Source organism: Westerdykella ornata (genome assembly GCF_010094085.1).
Source record: "Westerdykella ornata strain CBS 379.55 unplaced genomic scaffold EI97scaffold_7, whole genome shotgun sequence".
Lineage (NCBI taxonomy): Eukaryota > Fungi > Ascomycota > Dothideomycetes > Pleosporales > Sporormiaceae > Westerdykella > Westerdykella ornata.
In genome coordinates this window covers 168,042-186,327 of record NW_022986857.1, presented here as the reverse complement: position 1 = coordinate 186,327, position 18,286 = coordinate 168,042, and the positions used below count along the sequence as shown (strand labels likewise).

The window sequence follows — 18,286 nt, the reverse complement described above, 5'->3', positions numbered from 1 at the left end:
CGCAACTTGGAGGTTCCCACTCGGTCTGGTGCTTGGGTGACCAAGGTAACGGGTTTCCAAGGGTAATCTTCCTTCCTTTTCAACTTAGGACCCGCCTTTCCCTTCACGTTCGAAGCTTCTTCAGCGTGACTCTTCTCACTTCCCTGCCCATCTTGCTCTTGCTCCCGGCGCCTCCTCTCACAGTCCCGCCCCCCGCAACTCCCAAACGCCCAACCAGAACAAACACAACCAGCCTCGCTCGCACCGTCTGCAGAGTGGGACATGCATTCCCAGTCTGCGGCGCTGACCATTTTCTCCGGCTTCACCTCATCTTCATCGCCGGATTCGCTGTGACGAGTTTTGATCGTGTCGTGCCGGGTTTCCCAAGGTTTGCATGACGCGCAGCCGCATCCGCTATCCAAGGGCGGAGAGGTTAGCATGGGTGAGAGATGTGCGGATTTGGGGTAAAAGGGGACTCACCTTCCCAGGGTTCTGGAGCCAGACGGAGGTGGCATCTTGCCGTACGCTCGCTCCGGAACCTTGGTCGAAGAAAACTGCTCAGAGAAGGTACTGTTGCTGGATTCTGGAAGGCAGGATTGTAGGTTTAGACTTCAATGAAAGAGGGATCGAGAGCTGGGATCGAAGTGGAGGCAGGAGTGGTGTCAAGTTAAAGTAAGTGTAGGGTGAGAAAGAGAGAAGGACACTCTCAAGAAGAACTCTCTTTATAAGGCCCCATTACCTCCAGGCCGGCCCGGAAGAGCTCCGCCCCGCCCCCCGGAACAGCGGTGAAAGCTTACAACCCGCGTGCCTCCGATGCTCCGACCCAAGACTTGAGAAGGCCAGGCACACTCGGCACGTGCGCGAAGCGTTCAGTACCTCACTTCTCCCTCTCCTAGCGGTATGTAGACAGGGGATGTCAAAGCCACGATGGCATTCAATAGATCTCTCCTTATTCTTTGTAAAAAGAAACAGCAATGTAGGAATGTTCCGTTCATAGGTTTCAAGGGGTAAAAAACAGCGTTTGCAGAGAGGGGGAAGCGGGATACGCGGAGGACCTTCATGGAGACAAAAAGTACGGTTCCGGAGCAGAGATAGTTTCCTTCAGGACTTTTGAATTCCAATAGACGACCATTTCTCAGTGTTGGTGTTAGTGATGGGATTCACTAAAGCTCGCAGTATTTTTTGGAAAAGAAAGACGCAAAAGGACGAATGTCCAGCAGATAAGTTACCGGGGACAAACGGTACTGTTTGCGCTAGACGTCAGCGGGATCCGTGGCATTCAGGAATCAATAGAGAAAGTTGGAAACATACAGCCCTTGGGGTAAATAACCGCCCTCAAGCCCTTTCAACTTCCCGCTAAACTACCATTCTCCAGAGTTAGACTTTCAAGGAAAGGAAAGATTAACTTCCTATATCTCCTGTCACGTCCAGGCAAATACGGAACAACTAGCCACCACACCCGCCCCCGCCCGCTAAACGAACGAATGGAGTCCGTGGAATAAGGCATTGGATTGACTACGAGTGCCATGCCCGACGAGAAGAAGCTATGAATGCTTCAGTCACGGTGCCTTCCCATCTCCAGATGATATGGCAGTGTGCCCAACAGTATCGCCGGCCAAGCGCACGGGCCTTGCGTGAATTGCTCCACCACGTGATTTCTCCGATCAAGACATAACTTTTGAACAAAATTGAAGTCTGGTACTGTGATTGAGCCAGACATGAGTGATTGCTTATTTCCAATCCACATGCAAATCCACTACCACCTCCTCACACAAACATACAAAACACCATAAGCCTGAAGAACCCTAGGCATTTGAACAGATTACAATTGGTAACTAGAATCTACACCTCATCACATCATCGCATCATCGCCCGTCACCTGTGCTACCATATAGTCTAAATAGCATTATGCCCCTGCCCACAAGGCGCCGCATGCGTCCCATGCACATGCGCCCCATCCCCATTCCTCGTCTGATATCGATGAATCTCCGCATCCCGCTTCCTCACCGCCAGATTCGGCTTGGGGATCCCCTTGAAATCAACTGCGTACTTGGCCACCGAATTGGCGATGCTCTGCGCATTAAGCAGATACGCCTCGTGCGAGAGATTGTTGATGTCGTCGCACTTCTTGTGGTAGCAGTGGTCGAGCGGTTCGCCGGCCTTGCCGCCGAACAGCTGCGCCTCCTCCTCGGTCTTGATTTCCTCGGCGCCCGTGAAGAGGCCGCCCGAGGGGATGCCGTTTTCCAGGAACGCGGCGTAGTCGGAGCGGCCGCTGAAGATGGAGGGGACGTAGGGTTTGCCCTTGGAGGTGAAGAAGTCCTGGAAGTCCTTCTCGATGGTGTTGGAGCCGAGGGGCCCCGTGAAGTTGAAGGCGCTGCCGTCGCCGTCGTAGATGCCCAGGACGTAGTTGGGCGAGGCGATCATGTCGAAGTTGAGGTAGGCGCGGATCTTGGCGGCTTCCTTGGGGCTGCCGCTGATGGTGCCGTTGATCGACTTGAGGTAGTAGTTGGAGCCCAGCTTGCCGAACTCCTCGGCACCCCAGAAGCCGAGACGGACGGCGTTCTTGACTTTGAATTTGGTCAGGGCTTTGGCGACTACGAGGGTGCCGATAGATCCGGACCCGTCGTCGTTGATACCGGGGCCGGCAAAGACCGAGTCGGTGTGACCTCCAATCATAAGGACATTGTTGTGGTCGCCCTCCTTCGTCTCAGCGATGACGTTGTAGTTGGTTCGGTTCTCCTGAATGGCGTTGACGACGATCTTGGCAACGGTCTCACCGGCCTGAACCTTTGCAAGAAGGGACTGGCCGATCTCGCCGCTGACACCAATGGTAGGAGCATAGTCTCCAGTTCCACCAAGGGTGCCGGAAAGGGTACCATTGATGTTGTTGTAGATGACGGCTCCCGCGGCACCAGCTGCCTTTGCGTTCAGGGCCTTCTGTTGGAAGGTACACTCTCCACGCTTGATGAGGGCAACATTGCCAGCAACTGCAGCAGGGTAATCCGATGCATTGCAACCGATGTTGTTGACAAGGACAAATGGTGCCGTGACGTTGCCAGATGGACCATAGGTCATGTACTCGCCAGTAAAGGGCTCCCCGTTGGCCGAGGATTCGACAGTAGCGGCAGTGAAGAGCTCGACGAATGGCTGCTTGTAGACATTGTAGTAGCCGGTCTTCTTGAGCTCATTGTAGAGATAATCCACGGTAGCATTGTGTCCTCCTCCTCCGAAAGCGCGGTTGCCACCGTTGGCATTAGCGAAGTCCTGCAGCTTCTGCGAACCAGCAAGCAAATCCTTCAGAGTGATGAGCTTCTGGAGCTGGGCCGACGACACCAATGGCTTTCCCTTTCCCGGGCCATGGCCGTATCCGTCCCCAGGGCCACCTGCGGCAGAAGTTGAGGCGGCGAGCGCCGTGACGGCCAGAATTGACGCGGACTTCATGATTGACGAGAAAGAAACCAAGCCAAGCGGGGTGAGAAGGAAAGGAAAGGAAAAGACGGATCACGGTGGGCATACGAGCCCTCATATATTGCCCAGGACTTGGATGGCATCATTATAGAGCATTAAGCCGCTAGTCCAATTCGGGCAGCTGGTAATGTTCCTACCAAGGGAGAGCGGGACACAGGAACGAGACGCCAGGGGAAATACAGCCACTCCCTTGGCATGGCCGAGCCCCATGGAAGCACAACCTTTGAACGGAAGGCGAGGAAACAGAGCGGAAGATGGAAGAATCCGCTGTTCGGTCGTGCAGCTCCGTTCGGTAAGGCTGACCATGATTGGAACTGGGGACGCCGATGCCAAGTTCTGGGCCGGTATGCCTTGCGATCCTAGATATTGCTACCCGCCTACCCATGTTTGTTGCCACGGAGGAATTGAGGGTGTTGAACGTTCTAGGCCAGCTGAGGCCTCCGCAATATTGCATACACGAGAAGGAGTGGCGCGGCGGATTTCTAGAGGAGGAAGGCTGTTGTCCGCACGTCGTGAAATAATCGACCTGACCGGTTGATGTAGCGGTAACGGCTGAGGAGGCGTGAGGAGGCGGAAGGGGATCGACGTGTACTCCACAGTAGGCAAGCTCCCGTCCGGAGGCTGATAAGCTAGTCCAAGTCGGGCAGGTGCCAAGGCACGCGGCTTACACTTATTTTGACCCCCTCTCTTGCAAGGGAGGCGAGTATCAAGACCACACGGTTCCGAAGGCGGTGTTAGGATATTTCAACGAGGAGATAAAGTGGAGGATCGCATGAGCTGGAAAAGCGATCCAGAAAATTGCATTATTAAACTCCACCTTTCTCCGTCCACTCCTTAGTATGATGCGTCTAGAAGTCCAGTTTACAGCTTGTCGAATCCAGCCTTGAGCTTCACGATAAAAGCACCCCTCTCCATGGTGTTGACCAGGATGTAGCCGCTCTTGAACAGAGCATAACTGCTCCACGTCCCCACAAAGTCGACGCTCCCTCCGCCAGGCGCATTGTCGTCTTCGGGATAGATGTCGAAGAAACCGACCTCCTTGACACCCTTGCCGGTAGGGTCTGACGGAATCGATCGCACGTCGAGGACGCGGAAGCCAGTGCCGTAGTTGGATTGATAAGCGAAGCCATTCGCAACGTACTGGTTGTGGTCAATACCCTTCGCTTCAGACTTGTATAGACCGGTTTGCCTGGGCTTCGTCAAGTCGCTGATGTCCCAAATGTAGGTGATCGGGTTGCCAGGAATCCCAGGGCCAACTTTGTCGTACTCATCATATTCATCGTCCAGGAGCAGGTATTGCTGGTTCTCCGGGTCCAGGACAGCGCCTTGGTGGGTGTATGCCGCACCCTCATAGGACGTGATGGAGAGAATTTCAGGATTCTTCTTGTCGGTGATGTCGTAGATGGTAAGTGTATCCTCGTTGTATCCGTAGCAGATCTCACGACCAGTGTACCGGGTGTCTGGGCCCTTGTAGAACAAGCACTGCGCGTCGTGGACATACCCGTCAGCGGACGCACAACCCGGGCTGGTGGGGTTAGAAGGATCGGAGATGTCGATGAAGATGATGCCAGATCTGCAGGTGTGGTTCCTCGGCGCTGCACCAACGGAGTAGATGAAGTTGCCAGCAGGATTCGTCACCACGTTGTGAGTCCTGCCGATGGGAAGGCCATTGTAGTGGCCTGCGAGATCTTTGTCGTTCGAAAACGTGACCGGGTTGGCAGGGTCAACCGTGAGCAGCTGTAGGGAATGTCAACGCCGGCACGAAGTAGGCTGATTTTGGGGTAAGGCGAACCTTCGTCATATCGAATATCTGAATGCCATGTTTCTCTGCCTCACTGCCAATAATCATGAGGTTGTTGTGACCACGAATCTCGCGCCAATTGCTGGGAACCGAGAATTGCGGCAGCCTTCCAAGGTAGATCAGCTTGCCCTCTTTCGAGATCTCAGCAAATGCTGTTCCGTCCGACTGCCCGATGGCGACGAACTCTCGTCCATCGTCCGAGGTCCATCCCCACGATGAGGAACCAAATCCCCGCGTACTCCCGAGCGCAGAGTGCGGAAGGAAGTGGTAGAGATCAATCTGCAGGAAGGTGAGCGAGGTTACCTTTAGTTGTTAGTAGGGGAGTGTACATTGTTGCACCTGAATGTGTCCTTGTCGCTGACGGCGGTGCCGTTGGTGCATGGGATAAAGTCCAGTTCAGCGTACTGCGAAGACTCGTATTTCCCCGCAGCCCTCTGTCGAGCGAACGTCTCCTGGGAGGCGTTAGTGCCAAGCTCGGAGAGATGTGGGAGTGCGGCGTAGTACATACCCGCTTCAAGGCGATATTGTTTGCATGTCTGATGCCGGAATCGTACAGCTTGGCCGCCTTTACTTCGTCCTTAGCAACCTCGCGTGCTCCAGCGATGGCGGCAAGGGAAAGTAGAGCAGTAGACAGAATCATGGCTGAGGCCTTCTATCGGAGAGTTTGCGATGGAGGGGCGAGTGAGCAAGTTCGCCCACGTCTACTGCTTTATACACCCTCTGGTTTGCCAGGAGCCATGCCCATTCTTGCCTTGACGCCTGCTCGCATGGCTGTTCCGGCAGGTAGAGAGCCATTCCTTCCTCTTTTCGGTCACCTCGCCCCGGAATACCACGAGCACCCGAGTGGTCGCAGCAGGTTCATGGGTGTAGCCGGCGTCGTCGTAGATTGAGTCTTGATGGCGAAACCGCGTGAGACATTGGCCCGGATAGATTAAGGAAAGCTTATGCCGGTGCTCAAGGAGCTCAAATGGGAAGGAGAGGCAATAAGCATTCCTTGGCACACAGCGATCCCCTACCCTTACCCTCGTTCCAGCAGGAGACGGAAGTGCCGAGCAGGTCAGCGATGCAGATCTGCCTTATGGAAGGTGACATTACCAGTACTCCGTAGTCCGTACAGCACCTCCGTAACAGTTCAATTCCGACGCCTCGATATTCTTCGCCACGTTAAGAAAAAAGCGGTCGCTTCCAATTGTGAAACGTAAAACTCGCCACCGTCCAGCTTCCACAGCAGATAGTCTACCGCATGGCCGTCCGACGTGAGACAGTAACCGCCGGTTCGCCATGCACAAGCGGAAGGTCAGCCTTTTCGGTGCAAGGCAGTCTTATCATGCAGTAGCAGAAATGAGGGTGAGCAATATATGAAGTCGCGATAACGCCATCTCATGGAACTGTTGACAAAGCGATGGTGCGAGGGGACGTTAATAAGGGCAGAGCTCGAAGAAGCAGGCGGCTCCGGAGAATTGGACGGCGGGTGCGGAGAAAGGATCATGAATGGCGGAGGGCAAGGCGCGGATAACGACATGGGGAGGTAGATGGCTCCGTTCAACTGAAGCTGTGATGGAGGGAGGGAGGTGGGATAGAGAAATGACACGACAGTGTGGGAGGGGACATTTGGCCAATTGGGGGTGTCGATGTGTCTATCCGTTACGCTAATCCACTTTGAGCACCCATAGTAACCACAGCCCTGCCATAGCGACATTAATGCTAGTAGTCCACTGGTGGGGTATAAAGGTACACAGAGCGAACGGCATGCAGACAATGTGGAACTGCGAAAACTGACATAGATGAGGATCCTGGCGCTAAGATTAGAGGCTGCTTGAAGCAGAGTACGTTCACGTTTGGCTAAGTTGTTTGATCAGGAGGTTCATATTGTGCTGCTCCAACTTTCGAAGTTGGTAATCAGAGATTAAATCTTAGTCTGTCATGCAGTCATATCTTCGTCTCTATGTTATGTCCTCATCATGAAGTTTGACCTTCCAGGGGCAATGCAAAGATTACCACCGTGGGGCATGTCGTCGGCCGCGTCTACAACTTGGCCTCGACCTTCTTCAAGCAGTCCTGGAACTCTTTCCAGTCGTACATGACAGCGGCAGCCTTGGTCTCCTCGGTGAGCAGCTTGGCCATGTCGTTCATCTTCTTCTCGTCGTCCTCAATGCCGTAGATGCCGACGTAGGCGATGCACGGAATGCCCGCACGCATGGCGGCCGTGGCACCACTCTTGGAGTCCTCGACAGTCACAGTCTCTTCAGGCTTGACGCCGAGCTCCTTGCAAGCATAGATGTAGATGGCGGGATCCGGCTTCGAGCTCGGGGGGTTGAGCGAGGTGGCAGCAGAGTAGACATGCTCTGGGGGGAAGAACTGGTCCAGCTTGGCCTTCTCGAGAGACGCCACAACACGGCTCTTGGCGGAGGTGCTGACGACGGCCATTGGGTAGCCCTGCTCCTTGAGCTTGGTGAGGGCTTCGGTGACGCCAGGGCACTCGACGGCCTTCTCGCTGAGCTTCTTGGTGACGGCACCGAGCTCTCGCTGCACAAAGTCTTCAAGCTCCTCTTCGGTCATGGTGAAGTTGTGCTTCTGTTGCAGACCCTTGAGCATGCCGCGGAAGTTGTGGCCGACGAAGTCCTCGAGGAGCTGATCGGTGGTGTAGCGGACCTCCTTGCCATGCTTCTCGAGCACCTCATTAGTCAATTCGGCGCAGGCTTCGAAGGCGAGGCGCTCCGACTGTACGAGAGTGTTGTCGCAGTCGAGCAGGATGTATTTGACCTGGGGTGATGGTTAGCGTATTGCGGGGTATGGTGGGGCCGTAGATAGATTGTGGCACTCACTTTACCCATTGTGGTGAGAACGGGAGTGATGAGAACTGGAAGCTGGTCGAGAAGCGATTGAAGGTTGTTGGAGAGGGTAAGTGAGTGAAGTTAGGAGGCCAGCGAGAGGTATTTATCGAAGGGAATGGGGTGAGATTGTGTGGGGTTGCAAGTCGTTGAGGGAGAGCAAGAAAGGTTCCAGGAATATGAGCTGGCAGGTTCAAAAGGTGTTGGGGCGCTCGGGCCCGGCCACTTCAACAGGCAACCCCACCCCTGGCGCGTCGGTGGCGGCACGGAAGCCACGACCCGCCCACTACCTTCCCCCGCGTCCTGTGATTGGCTGATGGGCACGTTTTCAAAGAAAAGGCCGCACCTGGGCAGGGCAACTGTATTACATAATATGGAGCCAGGAACTGCAGACTTCCATTCACAGCCAACGTCTCCTTGAACTGTTCTGAAGGTATCACTTTGTGTTGGTTCCTGGGGCGACAAAGCAATGATCTCGCTCTGTCTCCCTCAACATTCACCGACTACGATCTCTCGCCTGGCTGATCCCACGCCTCCCACCACGACACGGGCCGTGTGCTTCCTTTTGCTCTGCGCCGCATTGTCACACAAGCTCACCGCCGCCGTATCTGCGCATGCACAGTCCCTTGCAGCGTTCTAGAGTCATGAACCGCGATCAGTTGACCTCGACCTCTCGCTTGCAGAGCGTCAGAGCGGGCTTGCGTGGGCAACGCCAGGTTGACCGTTGACGCGAGGTTTTACACCACGTTCCATATATCTCTTCCGATAGCGTAAATCCATTTCTTGCTCATATCCAATGGCGCCGCGTTATTTGCGCCGATTGAACGACCCTGCGCGTCCGGGTACCCGCACAAGACATGACGCCACAAGCTTTCAATTGTTGATGTTGATCCTACAATCAGAGCTGCGGTGAGGGTGACTTACAGGTTTAGCCGAGAGCAGGGCTAGAGATGCCTATCCGTCTACCATCGAATATGTAGTAATGCAGCATCGCTTCAACGGTAGGATTATGTGGACTAGTGATCGAATCACAGGCGACTTTTTGGTCCCGAAACCTCCGGTCTCCACATTCTGTTCAGCAGCCTCGAGGCGTTGACCATCTCAGGTCGGACCTGGTCCAGAGAAGTAATGCCCAACAATCCCATACCGATTTGGAGCTCATCAGCAAGAACTACAAAGTTAGCTCTACCCACTGCTCGGGAACCAGTCACACTTACTGTCAACACATCTTTCCACTCCCTTCGACCCGTACGCAGCAAGCGCATACAGAAACGGTCTTCCAACTCCCACCGCTGTCGCTCCGAGACATAGCGCTTTGAGGACATCTGTTCCATCGCGCAATCCGCCATCCACATATATCTCGAGCTTCCCGATGATCTCAGGACAATATGTTCGAATCTCGAGCAGAGTCATCAATGCGCTCGGTGCGCTGTGCAACTGTCGTCCGCCGTGGTTGCTGAGCAATATGCCGGCACAGCCGTATTCCAGAGCCAGCTTCGCGTCCTCGGCACATTGAATCCCCTTCAAGACGATGGGACCCTTCCATTCTTTCTTAATCCATGCAAGATCCTCCCACGTGGTGTGCGGGCTGAGAAAACCGCCTACAACGCGGCCCCCGATTGATGGTACCAGTGGATTCTCGTGACCAGCTTCCCAAGCCGCAGTTGGCTCCTCCTCCACCCCGACAGCCAGAGCCTCCTCAGCCTGCAACACGCGGTCCGCAGTCCGTTTACCAAGTACGGGGGTGTCGACCGTAATCCACAGCGCTTTGTAGCCAGCCCTCTTGACCCGATGTAGCAGGTCGATAGCTCTGTTCCGGTCCGCGGGCATGTAGAACTGGAAAAAGAGCTTCGATGGGCTCGCATCATTCAGCCTATGCTGCTCCGCTACGTAGCTCTCCATAATGGCTTCATTCTGCTTCGTGCTGGCCGTACTTATGACAAGATGGCAGCCCTTTCGCACTCCGCCCCTTACCATTTCCGGCTCGGCACCTGGATGCAGGGCACCCATCGTTCCCATGGGAGAAATATAAAACGGGTACTTGGAGCTATAACCCAGAATCGAGCGTCTCATGTCCACCTTCCCGACATCCCTCATCACGCGCGGACGGAAAGTAATGCGATTCCAGTCTTCAAGATTTCCCTTGTGGGACAGCCCGTAGTTCGCCGAAGTCGAGGCGTAGACGTACGACTTGTGCGGTAAGACAGCCTTGGCCGCCGTTTCAAAGTCGGTGGTAGCGATGCAGAGACTGACGTGAGGTACTTCTTTTTCTGCGTTGGCTTCAGCGGCCGGAGTGGGTTTTTCTGGCTTTGGTTGACGGAGTTGGCCGAACGTGTGGGGGTCAATGGGGCCGAGGAGACTGTTGGGAGGGAGGTCGTTGACGTATGTTAGAGGGTGGTATTTTTTGAATTCGTTGGTTGCGTCCTGGAGGTTATTAATTTCTTGTTCCAATCTGAGATTCGACGAATAACCATGATAGATCGAGCATGTCTCTTCCTATCGATAACTTCCCCTTCTGGAACGAGAAGACGACAATAGTGCGAAGAGCCTACTGGTGGAGCATCACAGTGGGAAAATAAATAAACACTCACAGTCCCGCCCTGCTTCAACAATATCGCCGCACCCCCCGGATGCCGGGAAAGAAAGGATGTCACATCGTAAACTTTCGAATCCAGCACTATCCAGCATGAGTCCTTGGTGTTGTGCTTTGCAACTTCTGCGCCTTTCACTGATGCCATTTTGCGGTCCTCAACATGCGAAAAACAAGGAAAGGTGGAAGAAGGAGAACTTCGGAACGAGCGTTAAGGTAGCTGCGAAATCATTGGTGTTGCAGAGATAGCTGGATTGGTGTTGTTGTAGAGTGGTGGGGGGAGGTTCGAGCATCCCCGGCCTTGAACTGCCGACCGCGGCTTACGGAATGGGGCATTCCGATGAGCTCCCTCTTTGCTTATTAATACTCGGTACCGGCGTCGGGTGAGAACTTCATACAAGTCCATCTCTTGTCTCCTGTACTCCGTACTGTCAACGAGATGTGGTGCTGGTCATGCGTTCCTCCAGTCTTTTGTCGCACCAGTGACGCAGCCCAGGGCGCCCGAAGTACGAAACCCACTCACAGTACTATTGAGATATAGCAGACGTCGGTCTAGCCTGGACTTTGGATTTCTACTTTTGCGTCGTAATTCGTAAGATATGTACAGAAAGCGTTCGGCCGGTTTGCGAATACAGACTCCCAGATGCAATAACAACAATCATAAAAAACGAAAGAATTGCGAGGTGAAATCCAGGCATCAAGCGTAAACAGAATCAGAACTCCGACGGCTGCCCATGGCTACCACGTAAAAGAAGGTCGCAGCGGCTTAGGCTCACTACACATCTCTCGTCGAATCGATGCAAAGATCGATAGTAGCTGCGCAGCTTCGATGCCACCCGGCTCCTGCCAGAAGACCGAATTCGAGGCTTGCTGCATGGCAAGGTCGTAACATCTATCCAGCAAAGCGTTTGTGGCTTCCGTGCTGTCCTTGATGCGAACCTTCATTCCAATGGCCATGGCGAGGAAGACGTGAAATCGAGCCATGGGGACGGAAACCGGCGCATCTACAGACGATGCGCGACTCTTAGGGTCTGGATACACCATTTCACAGAATCTTGCAAAGAGCCTGGGATTCAACGTGTACGGCTTCGGGCCTTCAAAGGATTCCAGATGTTGTACAAATTCGGACGTCAATGTTTCGGCTTCGAATCTGCTGGGCAGTGGTATTACGCCTAGCGCTCTGCTTCGATCGGATGGAGCTGGGCTTCCTGAGTGAGCAGAGAAGACGCCTGGGCGTGGCAGCCGTGGGGCTGGGGCTAGGGGACCGACGTCGACATCGTCACTCTCGTTGCCGTCGAAGGGCGAGCTGGTTACTTCTTCGCTTTCGACGGAGGCAGAGGAGATGGATGAGCGCCGCGACAGGTCTCTACTGGCCACGGTTGAGGATTGTGGCTTCAGGTGGCCGCTAGCTTCGATAAACTCCCAGGACTGGGGATTAGGAGGCGCAATAGGAGGAGAAAACGGTTGGCTTGAGGGTGGTCTCACTAGATTCAGCGGCATTTGCGGTGCCGATGTGGGAAGTCGCTCGGGAGACGAGGCCCTTGTCGTACCAGACCAAAATGAGGGGACCGGGCTTGACTGCGCCTCAGTGATCGCAATCGAGGGTAAACTGCCAGCTGAGAAAGGCGCCAGGTCGACCTCGCTCCCCAGGCCATACGACGCCGGGAAACTTGTGTTGACCGTCAAAGGAGGCGGAGGACTTTGCCAGTCGAAGTTGGATACGGTGTCCATGAGGGTTTGGTCTATGCCTTCCAAACCGTGCATTGGAGCGCTTACGTGCGCTGCTAGCTGGGCCTCTAACTGGTGTATTCGGCTTTCCAGGGCTTGCTGATGTTCTCTGTTGGTGGGTCAGTGAATGTTGCGTCCACGTGACATCTCCTTGCCAATACGTACGATGCTAACACTTCCTTCGACTTTTGCGTCCTTATACATTGTAACGAGAATCGAGCGCATGTAGCGCATGGCGTGTCGCCATCGCATCGTATCTTCCGTCGCCTACATCGCTCACAGGCATTGTTCACTGTTGTTCCGGTTCAGTGCATTGCCTTTGGGGTCGGAACATGAGTATCATCTACCTGATTTCCTTCGAGGTTGCCATTCTTTGACAGAAGCTGGAGAGAAGCGATTTGGGCCTTCACCAGCAGGCAATGGAGCTTCCTGGCTATCAGCTACTGCTGTAGATAAAATATCTGGCTCGCTTCTCGACGTACAGAAGGGACACATGGGTGAAATGGGTTGTCAGGTACTCCGCTCCGGAAAGTCAGTGATCCGAGCAGGAGTAATTTCTGGGCAGAGAGATGATCAGAAGAAGCGAGGGTGAGCGGGATCTATGAAATTTGTGTATGTTTTGCTGTCCGCTCAAGAAAACGAGTAGTCGTGTAATGCTTGATGGATGGAGTGGCGCTGACTAAGTGCTCCTCAGTTTGGTTAGCACGCGACACAGTTGCGACGTTTGCTTCCGCACCACCTCTCCTCTTACACGTTGCGTGCGACTCTGCTGCTGGCGAGTCGCCGCACATTGGCCTGGTTGTTTCGTCGGTCAATCATGCAATTCGCGTGCAGTTCCCTCCGCGGAGTGGAATCCCCTGGACAAACGGCTTTCTGACAGGTTATAGCGGGCCAAGTCCGCACTCCTCCGCGTTCGCATCGGCTCTACCTTACCTCCCAGATCTCATCCCACACAGAAATGGCCCTACCGACAGCGGAGTTGAACGGCGATCTACCCTCCTATGCATAGCGGCTGGGTGCATGCATACACAGTATTATTCGGCAGCCTTCTGGAAGGTCCACGTATGGCCTTTATGCACTGGTCGCACTCGCTACCCGCCTATGTCCCCGCAAGGCTGCATTCAAAGAGTCTGCTCAGCCTCGCTATTGCTTGAGTCTCGTCCTTGGGATGCGGTGCCATGCTTCCGTGTGCATAGCTCGTCCTGTGGGTAGACGGGTTGCAGGGGATTTTCGTCGCTGATACATCCTCTACTACCCGCCGATCAATGTCCCCTATCGTCTCACAACGCTACTCGTATCTGGGCATGGGAAGCCGTGTGGGAGCCATGGAGGGACTTTTACTGTTTGACTTGGATTGAGTCCATCGTCTCGATGCACAACGGGAAAACAACTCGATGTGCCACCAATATGTCACTTGCAGGTGTCCCAAGAGACTCGTGATTCAACCGGTTTTGAAACGGACGGTTGCCCTTACGAAACCCTCACAAACGACTCGGCAAGGGGAAAATACCCACTTTGACCGTCAGGTACCAGCGGCCAAGGCCCCACCATCGCTTTTCCACCTCTCCAAGCTTTTATCGCGATTCTTATCCTGTCACAGTTTACCTCCCTCTTCCTAGAAGTGGTTTCAATATCCCGACTCGCAAACACATGCTTTGTGGCTGTGTAGGCGGTCTCGCCCCGTCAATTCCGCAAGCTTAATGGATGCAGCTGTCTCAAGCAAACCTTCAAGTGTTGTACATGCGGTTGTTGGAATGCCCAGATTCTGGGCTTTCTATATCGACGAGTCCTGTATGTGAACTTTACATCCATCACTACCATGCCGAGATCTCCAAGTAACGGGATACGGCCTTGGCCTCCGCCTTTGCAGTCCCTGGAGCTGAGACCGACCTCCTCCCTAGACGTGCAAACATCTGAGCCCAAGAAACATGGAGGTATATTAGAAGTTTGTGTATGCCCTTCCACTGTTTTTTCAGTAGGGCAAGTTGGGGATGCATCTCGTTGTGATACCCCCTTCACGCATACCTCAATAACTTTAATACCCTTTTCCCATCATTTCTCTCGCCTCTCTGCCTGTTGATCATGGCATCCCCTTCATCGAGCAACGCGCTGGGCCGCGAAGATTCCTCCGCTCTCGCGCCTCTCCCCGAAATCACAGTCGACATTCCCCGCTCGCCCATGCGAGCGAACACGAACGAGACCCTCGCGACCCTCACCGAGAATGCTTCACCGGCCACTCTTGTTCCAGAGAGGACCTTCGCAGCATCACATTCCAGAGAACGAAGTCTATCTGCAGCACGAAGTGGCCGAAGTCGTGCTGCGAGCGAGGCTACTCTGGCACCTCCATCCACATCTGCTAGTGCTTCGGTACATAGCGGGACCAGTGCATTCACGTTAGAGAACTCGTTACACCCAGATGCACTGAAGCCTGACCCGGGCTGTGAGAAGGACTTCGCCGTTTTGAACAACAAGTTCGCCTTCTCGCCTGGAATGTTGAACAAAATGCTGAATCCCAAGTCCCTCGCTGCATTCATAGCGCTCGGTGGCCTTCCCGGTCTCGAAACCGGCCTCCGCACCGATGTAGACTCTGGACTGAGCATCGACGAAACAGAGCTTCCAGGCTCGGTTTCCTTCGAAGAGGTTACGAAGCAATACCGAAAGCTCCGCGGCACCGATAATTCAGCACTCCCCCGGCCCGTCGAAGTGCGTCATGTCGATGTTACTGAGTCTGGGCCTTCCGGATCGGGCTCCGGATCCCACGCTGGTGAAGCCTTTTACGATCGCAAGAGGGTGTTCAGCGACAATCGGCTTCCTACGAAGAAGCCGGTTTCATTCTTCATGCTTATGTGGCAGGCTTATTATAAGGAGAGCGTACTGATCCTACTTACGGTAGCGGCTGTTATTTCCTTGGCACTCGGACTGTACGAGACATTCGGAGTAGACCATGGACCTGGGGCACCTCCATCCGTTGATTGGATTGAAGGCTGTGCCATCTGCGTCTCCATCGTAGTGGTGGTCATGGTCGGTGCTGTCAACGACTAGTACGTGCGACCTTCTATACATCCGCTCCTAATGCTAACACCTCGTAGTCAAAAAGACCGTGCCTTCATCCGCCTAAACGCAAAGAAAGAAGCCCGTGACCTGAAAGTAATCCGCTCCGGAAAATCCTTCACCATCTCAGTCTACGACGTCTTGGTTGGCGATGTGCTCCACCTCGAACCTGGGGATCTAATTCCCGCAGACGGCATCTTTATCTCCGGACATAATGTCAAATGCGACGAGTCTTCGGCTACTGGTGAATCTAACCAGATGAAGAAAACGAGTGCAGAGCAGGTTTTGCGGCTTCTTGAGCGTGGTCACAGTGACTCGAAAGACCTCGACCCGTTCATCATCTCGGGTAGCAAGGTGCTTGAAGGTGTAGGAACCTACCTGGTCACTTCAGTCGGTGTGAACTCCAGCTATGGCAAGATCCTCATGGCCATGCGCCAGGACATGGACCCTACCCCCCTTCAAGTGAAGCTGGACGGGCTGGCGAAGGGCATTGCCAAACTCGCGACAGCCGGTTCATTCCTTTTGCTACTCATCCTTCTTTTCCGCTTGGTTGCAACATTTCCAGGAAGTCCTCTTGGTCCCGCCGAGAAGGCTTCTAGGTTCATGGACATCCTTATCGTTTCCGTCACCATCATCGTTGTGGCTGTTCCCGAAGGTCTTCCCCTGGCTATCGCTCTTTCTCTCGCTTTCGCGACGACTCAGATGGTGAAGATGAACAACCTCGTGCGAATCTTGAAGTCCTGCGAGACCATGGGAAACGCCACAGATGTATGTTCCGACAAGACCGGGACCCTCACTCAGAACAAGATGACAGTTGTCACGGGCACATTCGGCGAGGATTCCTTCGATGACAAGAACACCGGATCTACTGCCGGCAGGTCAGCGGAATTCGCGCAACGACTGACTGCTGCTCAGAAACGTCTCCTTATCGAGTCCATTGCAATTAACTCCACTGCGTTCGAAGGTGACGGAGGAGAGTTCGGCTTCGTCGGATCCAAAACTGAGACTGCCTTGCTCGGTTTTGCGAAGAATGTTCTCGGAATGGGCTCCCTTTCTCAAGAACGGACCCAAGCCCAGGTTGTGCAGATGCTGCCTTTTGACTCTGGCCGCAAATGCATGGGAGCTGTGCAGAAACTGACCGACGGAACTTATCGTCTCTTGGTTAAGGGGGCCAGTGAGATTCTCCTTTCTTATTCGACTGCTCTTGCGCTCCCAACCGGCGACGTCCCCATGGACACCACCCAGGTCACGCGCATCACAGAGGTTATCGAAAGCTACGCTAAGCAGTCACTGCGCACCATTGGCATCATCTACAAGGACTTCCAACAGTGGCCGCCTCGTGGTGCAGAGAATCCGGATGATCCATCCACGGCGGCCGATCTCGGATCCCTTCTGAAAGGTATGACTTTCATTGGGGTTGTTGGTATTCAAGATCCCATTCGTCCGGGCGTCCCCGAAGCGGTTGCCAAGTGCAAGCACGCAGGAGTCAAAGTGCGTATGGTTACTGGCGACAATGTTGTGACTGCTAAGGCGATTGCTACGGACTGTGGCATTTATACTGATGGAATCATCATGGAAGGACCTTCCTTCAGAAAACTCAGCGAGTCCGATTTGGACGCTATTTTTCCCCGGCTGGAGGTCCTGGCCCGCTCATCGCCTGAAGATAAGAGGATTTTGGTGACCAGACTCAAGCAACTCGGCGGTATCGTGGCCGTCACAGGTGATGGTACCAACGACGGTCCAGCGCTGAAGGCTGCGGATATTGGCTTCTCCATGGGTATTGCAGGCACTGAGGTGGCGAAAGAGGCATCGTCTATTATCCTTATGGATGATAACTTTGCGTCTATTATCGTTGCGCTTATGTGGGGTCGCTCTGTGAACGATGCGGTGCAGAAGTTTCTGCAGTTCCAGATCACAGTGAACATCACGGCAATGGTGGTTGCATTCATTTCCGCTGTCGTTGATCCCTATATGCGCTCCGTCCTCACCGCAGTGCAGCTCCTTTGGATCAACCTCTTTATGTAGGTGCTCCCATGCTACAAAATCGATGTGCGACACTAACCGTTCCAGGGACTCTCTCGCCGCGCTCTCCCTCTCCACCGACTTCCCTACCGACGAGATTCTCAACCGCCCCCCAACTCCCCGTCACGCCTCCATCATCTCCCTCACCATGTGGAAAATGATCATCGGCCAGGCCATCTACCAGATTGTTGCAACCTTCATCTTACACTTCGCCGGCCCCAAGTTCCTGCCCTACCCTGAAAAGGAAATGCGCTCCCTCATCTTCAACATGTTCGTCTGGCTGCAGATCTTCAACCAGTACAACAACCGTCGATTGGACAACAAGCTCAACATCTTCGTCAACATCCACAAGAATTACTACTTCATCGGTCTCAACCTCATCATGGTGGGATGCCAGATCGCCATCGTCTTCTTCGGTTCCACCGCCTTCAGCATCACCGCGCTCAACGGCCCACAGTGGGCTATCAGCGTCGTTATCGCGCTCCTGTGCATTCCTTGGGGAGTATGCGTCCGTCTATTCCCGGACGCCTGGTTCGAGGTCGGCGCCAAGTTCGTCGGGAAACCGTTCGTCGTTGTGTACCGCCCGCTGTCCAGAATGACGAGTATCGTCATGGAGAGGGTGAAGCCGAAGAAGTGGCAGAAGGACGCGAATGAAAAGGGAAAAGATGTCGAGGGCAGTGATGACGGGAGCTATGTGGGGAATGGGAAGTCGCCTGCTCGGACCATCTCTGTGAGCGGGGACCCTGAGAAGGGAGTTCTGTAAATAGCCACGGGAATCAGGCTTGGAAGGAATGCTTTTGTATATATGAGCATATG

General features: G+C 54.1%; 7 protein-coding genes across 7 annotated transcripts; 2 read left to right on the top strand and 5 right to left on the bottom strand.

Annotated features, from left to right (window-relative positions):
• Positions 1-1,690: 1,690 nt before the first annotated feature.
• On the bottom strand, positions 1,691-3,500 carry EI97DRAFT_288903 (Zn-dependent exopeptidase). The gene has a single exon (XM_033794427.1). The coding sequence runs from the start codon at positions 3,418-3,420 to the stop codon at positions 1,876-1,878; it is 1,545 nt and encodes a 514-aa protein (XP_033654900.1). The 5' UTR covers positions 3,421-3,500; the 3' UTR covers positions 1,691-1,875.
• A 604-nt stretch (positions 3,501-4,104) lies between these two features.
• Positions 4,105-5,973, bottom strand: EI97DRAFT_288958 (uncharacterized protein). Its single transcript, XM_033794428.1, has 3 exons — positions 5,578-5,973; positions 5,240-5,527; positions 4,105-5,184 (listed from the first exon to the last, which is right to left on the bottom strand). The coding sequence occupies exons 1-3, from the start codon at positions 5,752-5,754 to the stop codon at positions 4,309-4,311; spliced, it is 1,341 nt and encodes a 446-aa protein (XP_033654899.1). The 5' UTR covers positions 5,755-5,973; the 3' UTR covers positions 4,105-4,308.
• A 1,049-nt stretch (positions 5,974-7,022) lies between these two features.
• Positions 7,023-8,203, bottom strand: EI97DRAFT_416161 (HAD-superfamily hydrolase-like protein). Its single transcript, XM_033796881.1, has 2 exons — positions 8,074-8,203; positions 7,023-8,011 (listed from the first exon to the last, which is right to left on the bottom strand). Exons 1-2 carry the CDS (start codon positions 8,080-8,082, stop codon positions 7,274-7,276), a joined length of 747 nt encoding a protein of 248 aa, XP_033654898.1. The 5' UTR covers positions 8,083-8,203; the 3' UTR covers positions 7,023-7,273.
• A 619-nt stretch (positions 8,204-8,822) lies between these two features.
• EI97DRAFT_432236 (uncharacterized protein) lies at positions 8,823-10,935 on the bottom strand. Its single transcript, XM_033798126.1, has 4 exons — positions 10,671-10,935; positions 9,297-10,503; positions 9,004-9,250; positions 8,823-8,949 (listed from the first exon to the last, which is right to left on the bottom strand). The coding sequence occupies exons 1-3, from the start codon at positions 10,815-10,817 to the stop codon at positions 9,108-9,110; spliced, it is 1,497 nt and encodes a 498-aa protein (XP_033654897.1). The 5' UTR covers positions 10,818-10,935; the 3' UTR covers positions 8,823-8,949; positions 9,004-9,107.
• A 124-nt stretch (positions 10,936-11,059) lies between these two features.
• On the bottom strand, positions 11,060-12,625 carry EI97DRAFT_288854 (uncharacterized protein). Its single transcript, XM_033794425.1, has one exon. The coding sequence runs from the start codon at positions 12,431-12,433 to the stop codon at positions 11,408-11,410; it is 1,026 nt and encodes a 341-aa protein (XP_033654896.1). The 5' UTR covers positions 12,434-12,625; the 3' UTR covers positions 11,060-11,407.
• A 343-nt stretch (positions 12,626-12,968) lies between these two features.
• EI97DRAFT_288892 (uncharacterized protein) lies at positions 12,969-13,700 on the top strand. The gene is made up of 3 exons (XM_033794426.1): positions 12,969-12,985; positions 13,092-13,225; positions 13,285-13,700. Exons 2-3 carry the CDS (start codon positions 13,215-13,217, stop codon positions 13,607-13,609), a joined length of 336 nt encoding a protein of 111 aa, XP_033654895.1. The 5' UTR covers positions 12,969-12,985; positions 13,092-13,214; the 3' UTR covers positions 13,610-13,700.
• Positions 13,701-14,575: 875 nt separating this feature from the next.
• EI97DRAFT_375224 (calcium-translocating P-type ATPase) lies at positions 14,576-18,233 on the top strand (the record flags this gene model as incomplete). Its single annotated transcript, XM_033795492.1, has 3 exons — positions 14,576-15,438; positions 15,487-17,469; positions 17,519-18,233. The coding sequence occupies 3 exons, from the start codon at positions 14,576-14,578 to the stop codon at positions 18,231-18,233; spliced, it is 3,561 nt and encodes a 1,186-aa protein (XP_033654894.1).
• Between the last annotated feature and the right edge of the window lie 53 nt (positions 18,234-18,286).

Bases quoted from the DNA above. Each gene is read 5' to 3' on its own strand.
- EI97DRAFT_288903 (XM_033794427.1), bottom strand. From the start codon at position 3,420: ATGAAGTCCGCGTCAATTCTGGCCGTCACGGCGCTCGCCGCCTCAACT.
- EI97DRAFT_288958 (XM_033794428.1), bottom strand. From the start codon at position 5,754: ATGTACTACGCCGCACTCCCACATCTCTCCGAGCTTGGCACTAACGCC. The intron at 5,528-5,577 runs GTACACTCCCCT...ACCTTCCTGCAG, and splicing joins ACACATTCAGGTGCAACAAT to ATTGATCTCTACCACTTCCT. The intron at 5,185-5,239 runs GTTCGCCTTACC...CATTCCCTACAG, and splicing joins AGATATTCGATATGACGAAG to CTGCTCACGGTTGACCCTGC.
- EI97DRAFT_432236 (XM_033798126.1), bottom strand. From the start codon at position 10,817: ATGGCATCAGTGAAAGGCGCAGAAGTTGCAAAGCACAACACCAAGGAC. The intron at 10,504-10,670 runs GTGAGTGTTTAT...AATAACCTCCAG, and splicing joins TGTTGAAGCAGGGCGGGACT to GACGCAACCAACGAATTCAA. The intron at 9,251-9,296 runs GTAAGTGTGACT...CTAACTTTGTAG, and splicing joins AGTGGAAAGATGTGTTGACA to TTCTTGCTGATGAGCTCCAA.
- EI97DRAFT_288854 (XM_033794425.1), bottom strand. From the start codon at position 12,433: ATGCACGGTTTGGAAGGCATAGACCAAACCCTCATGGACACCGTATCC.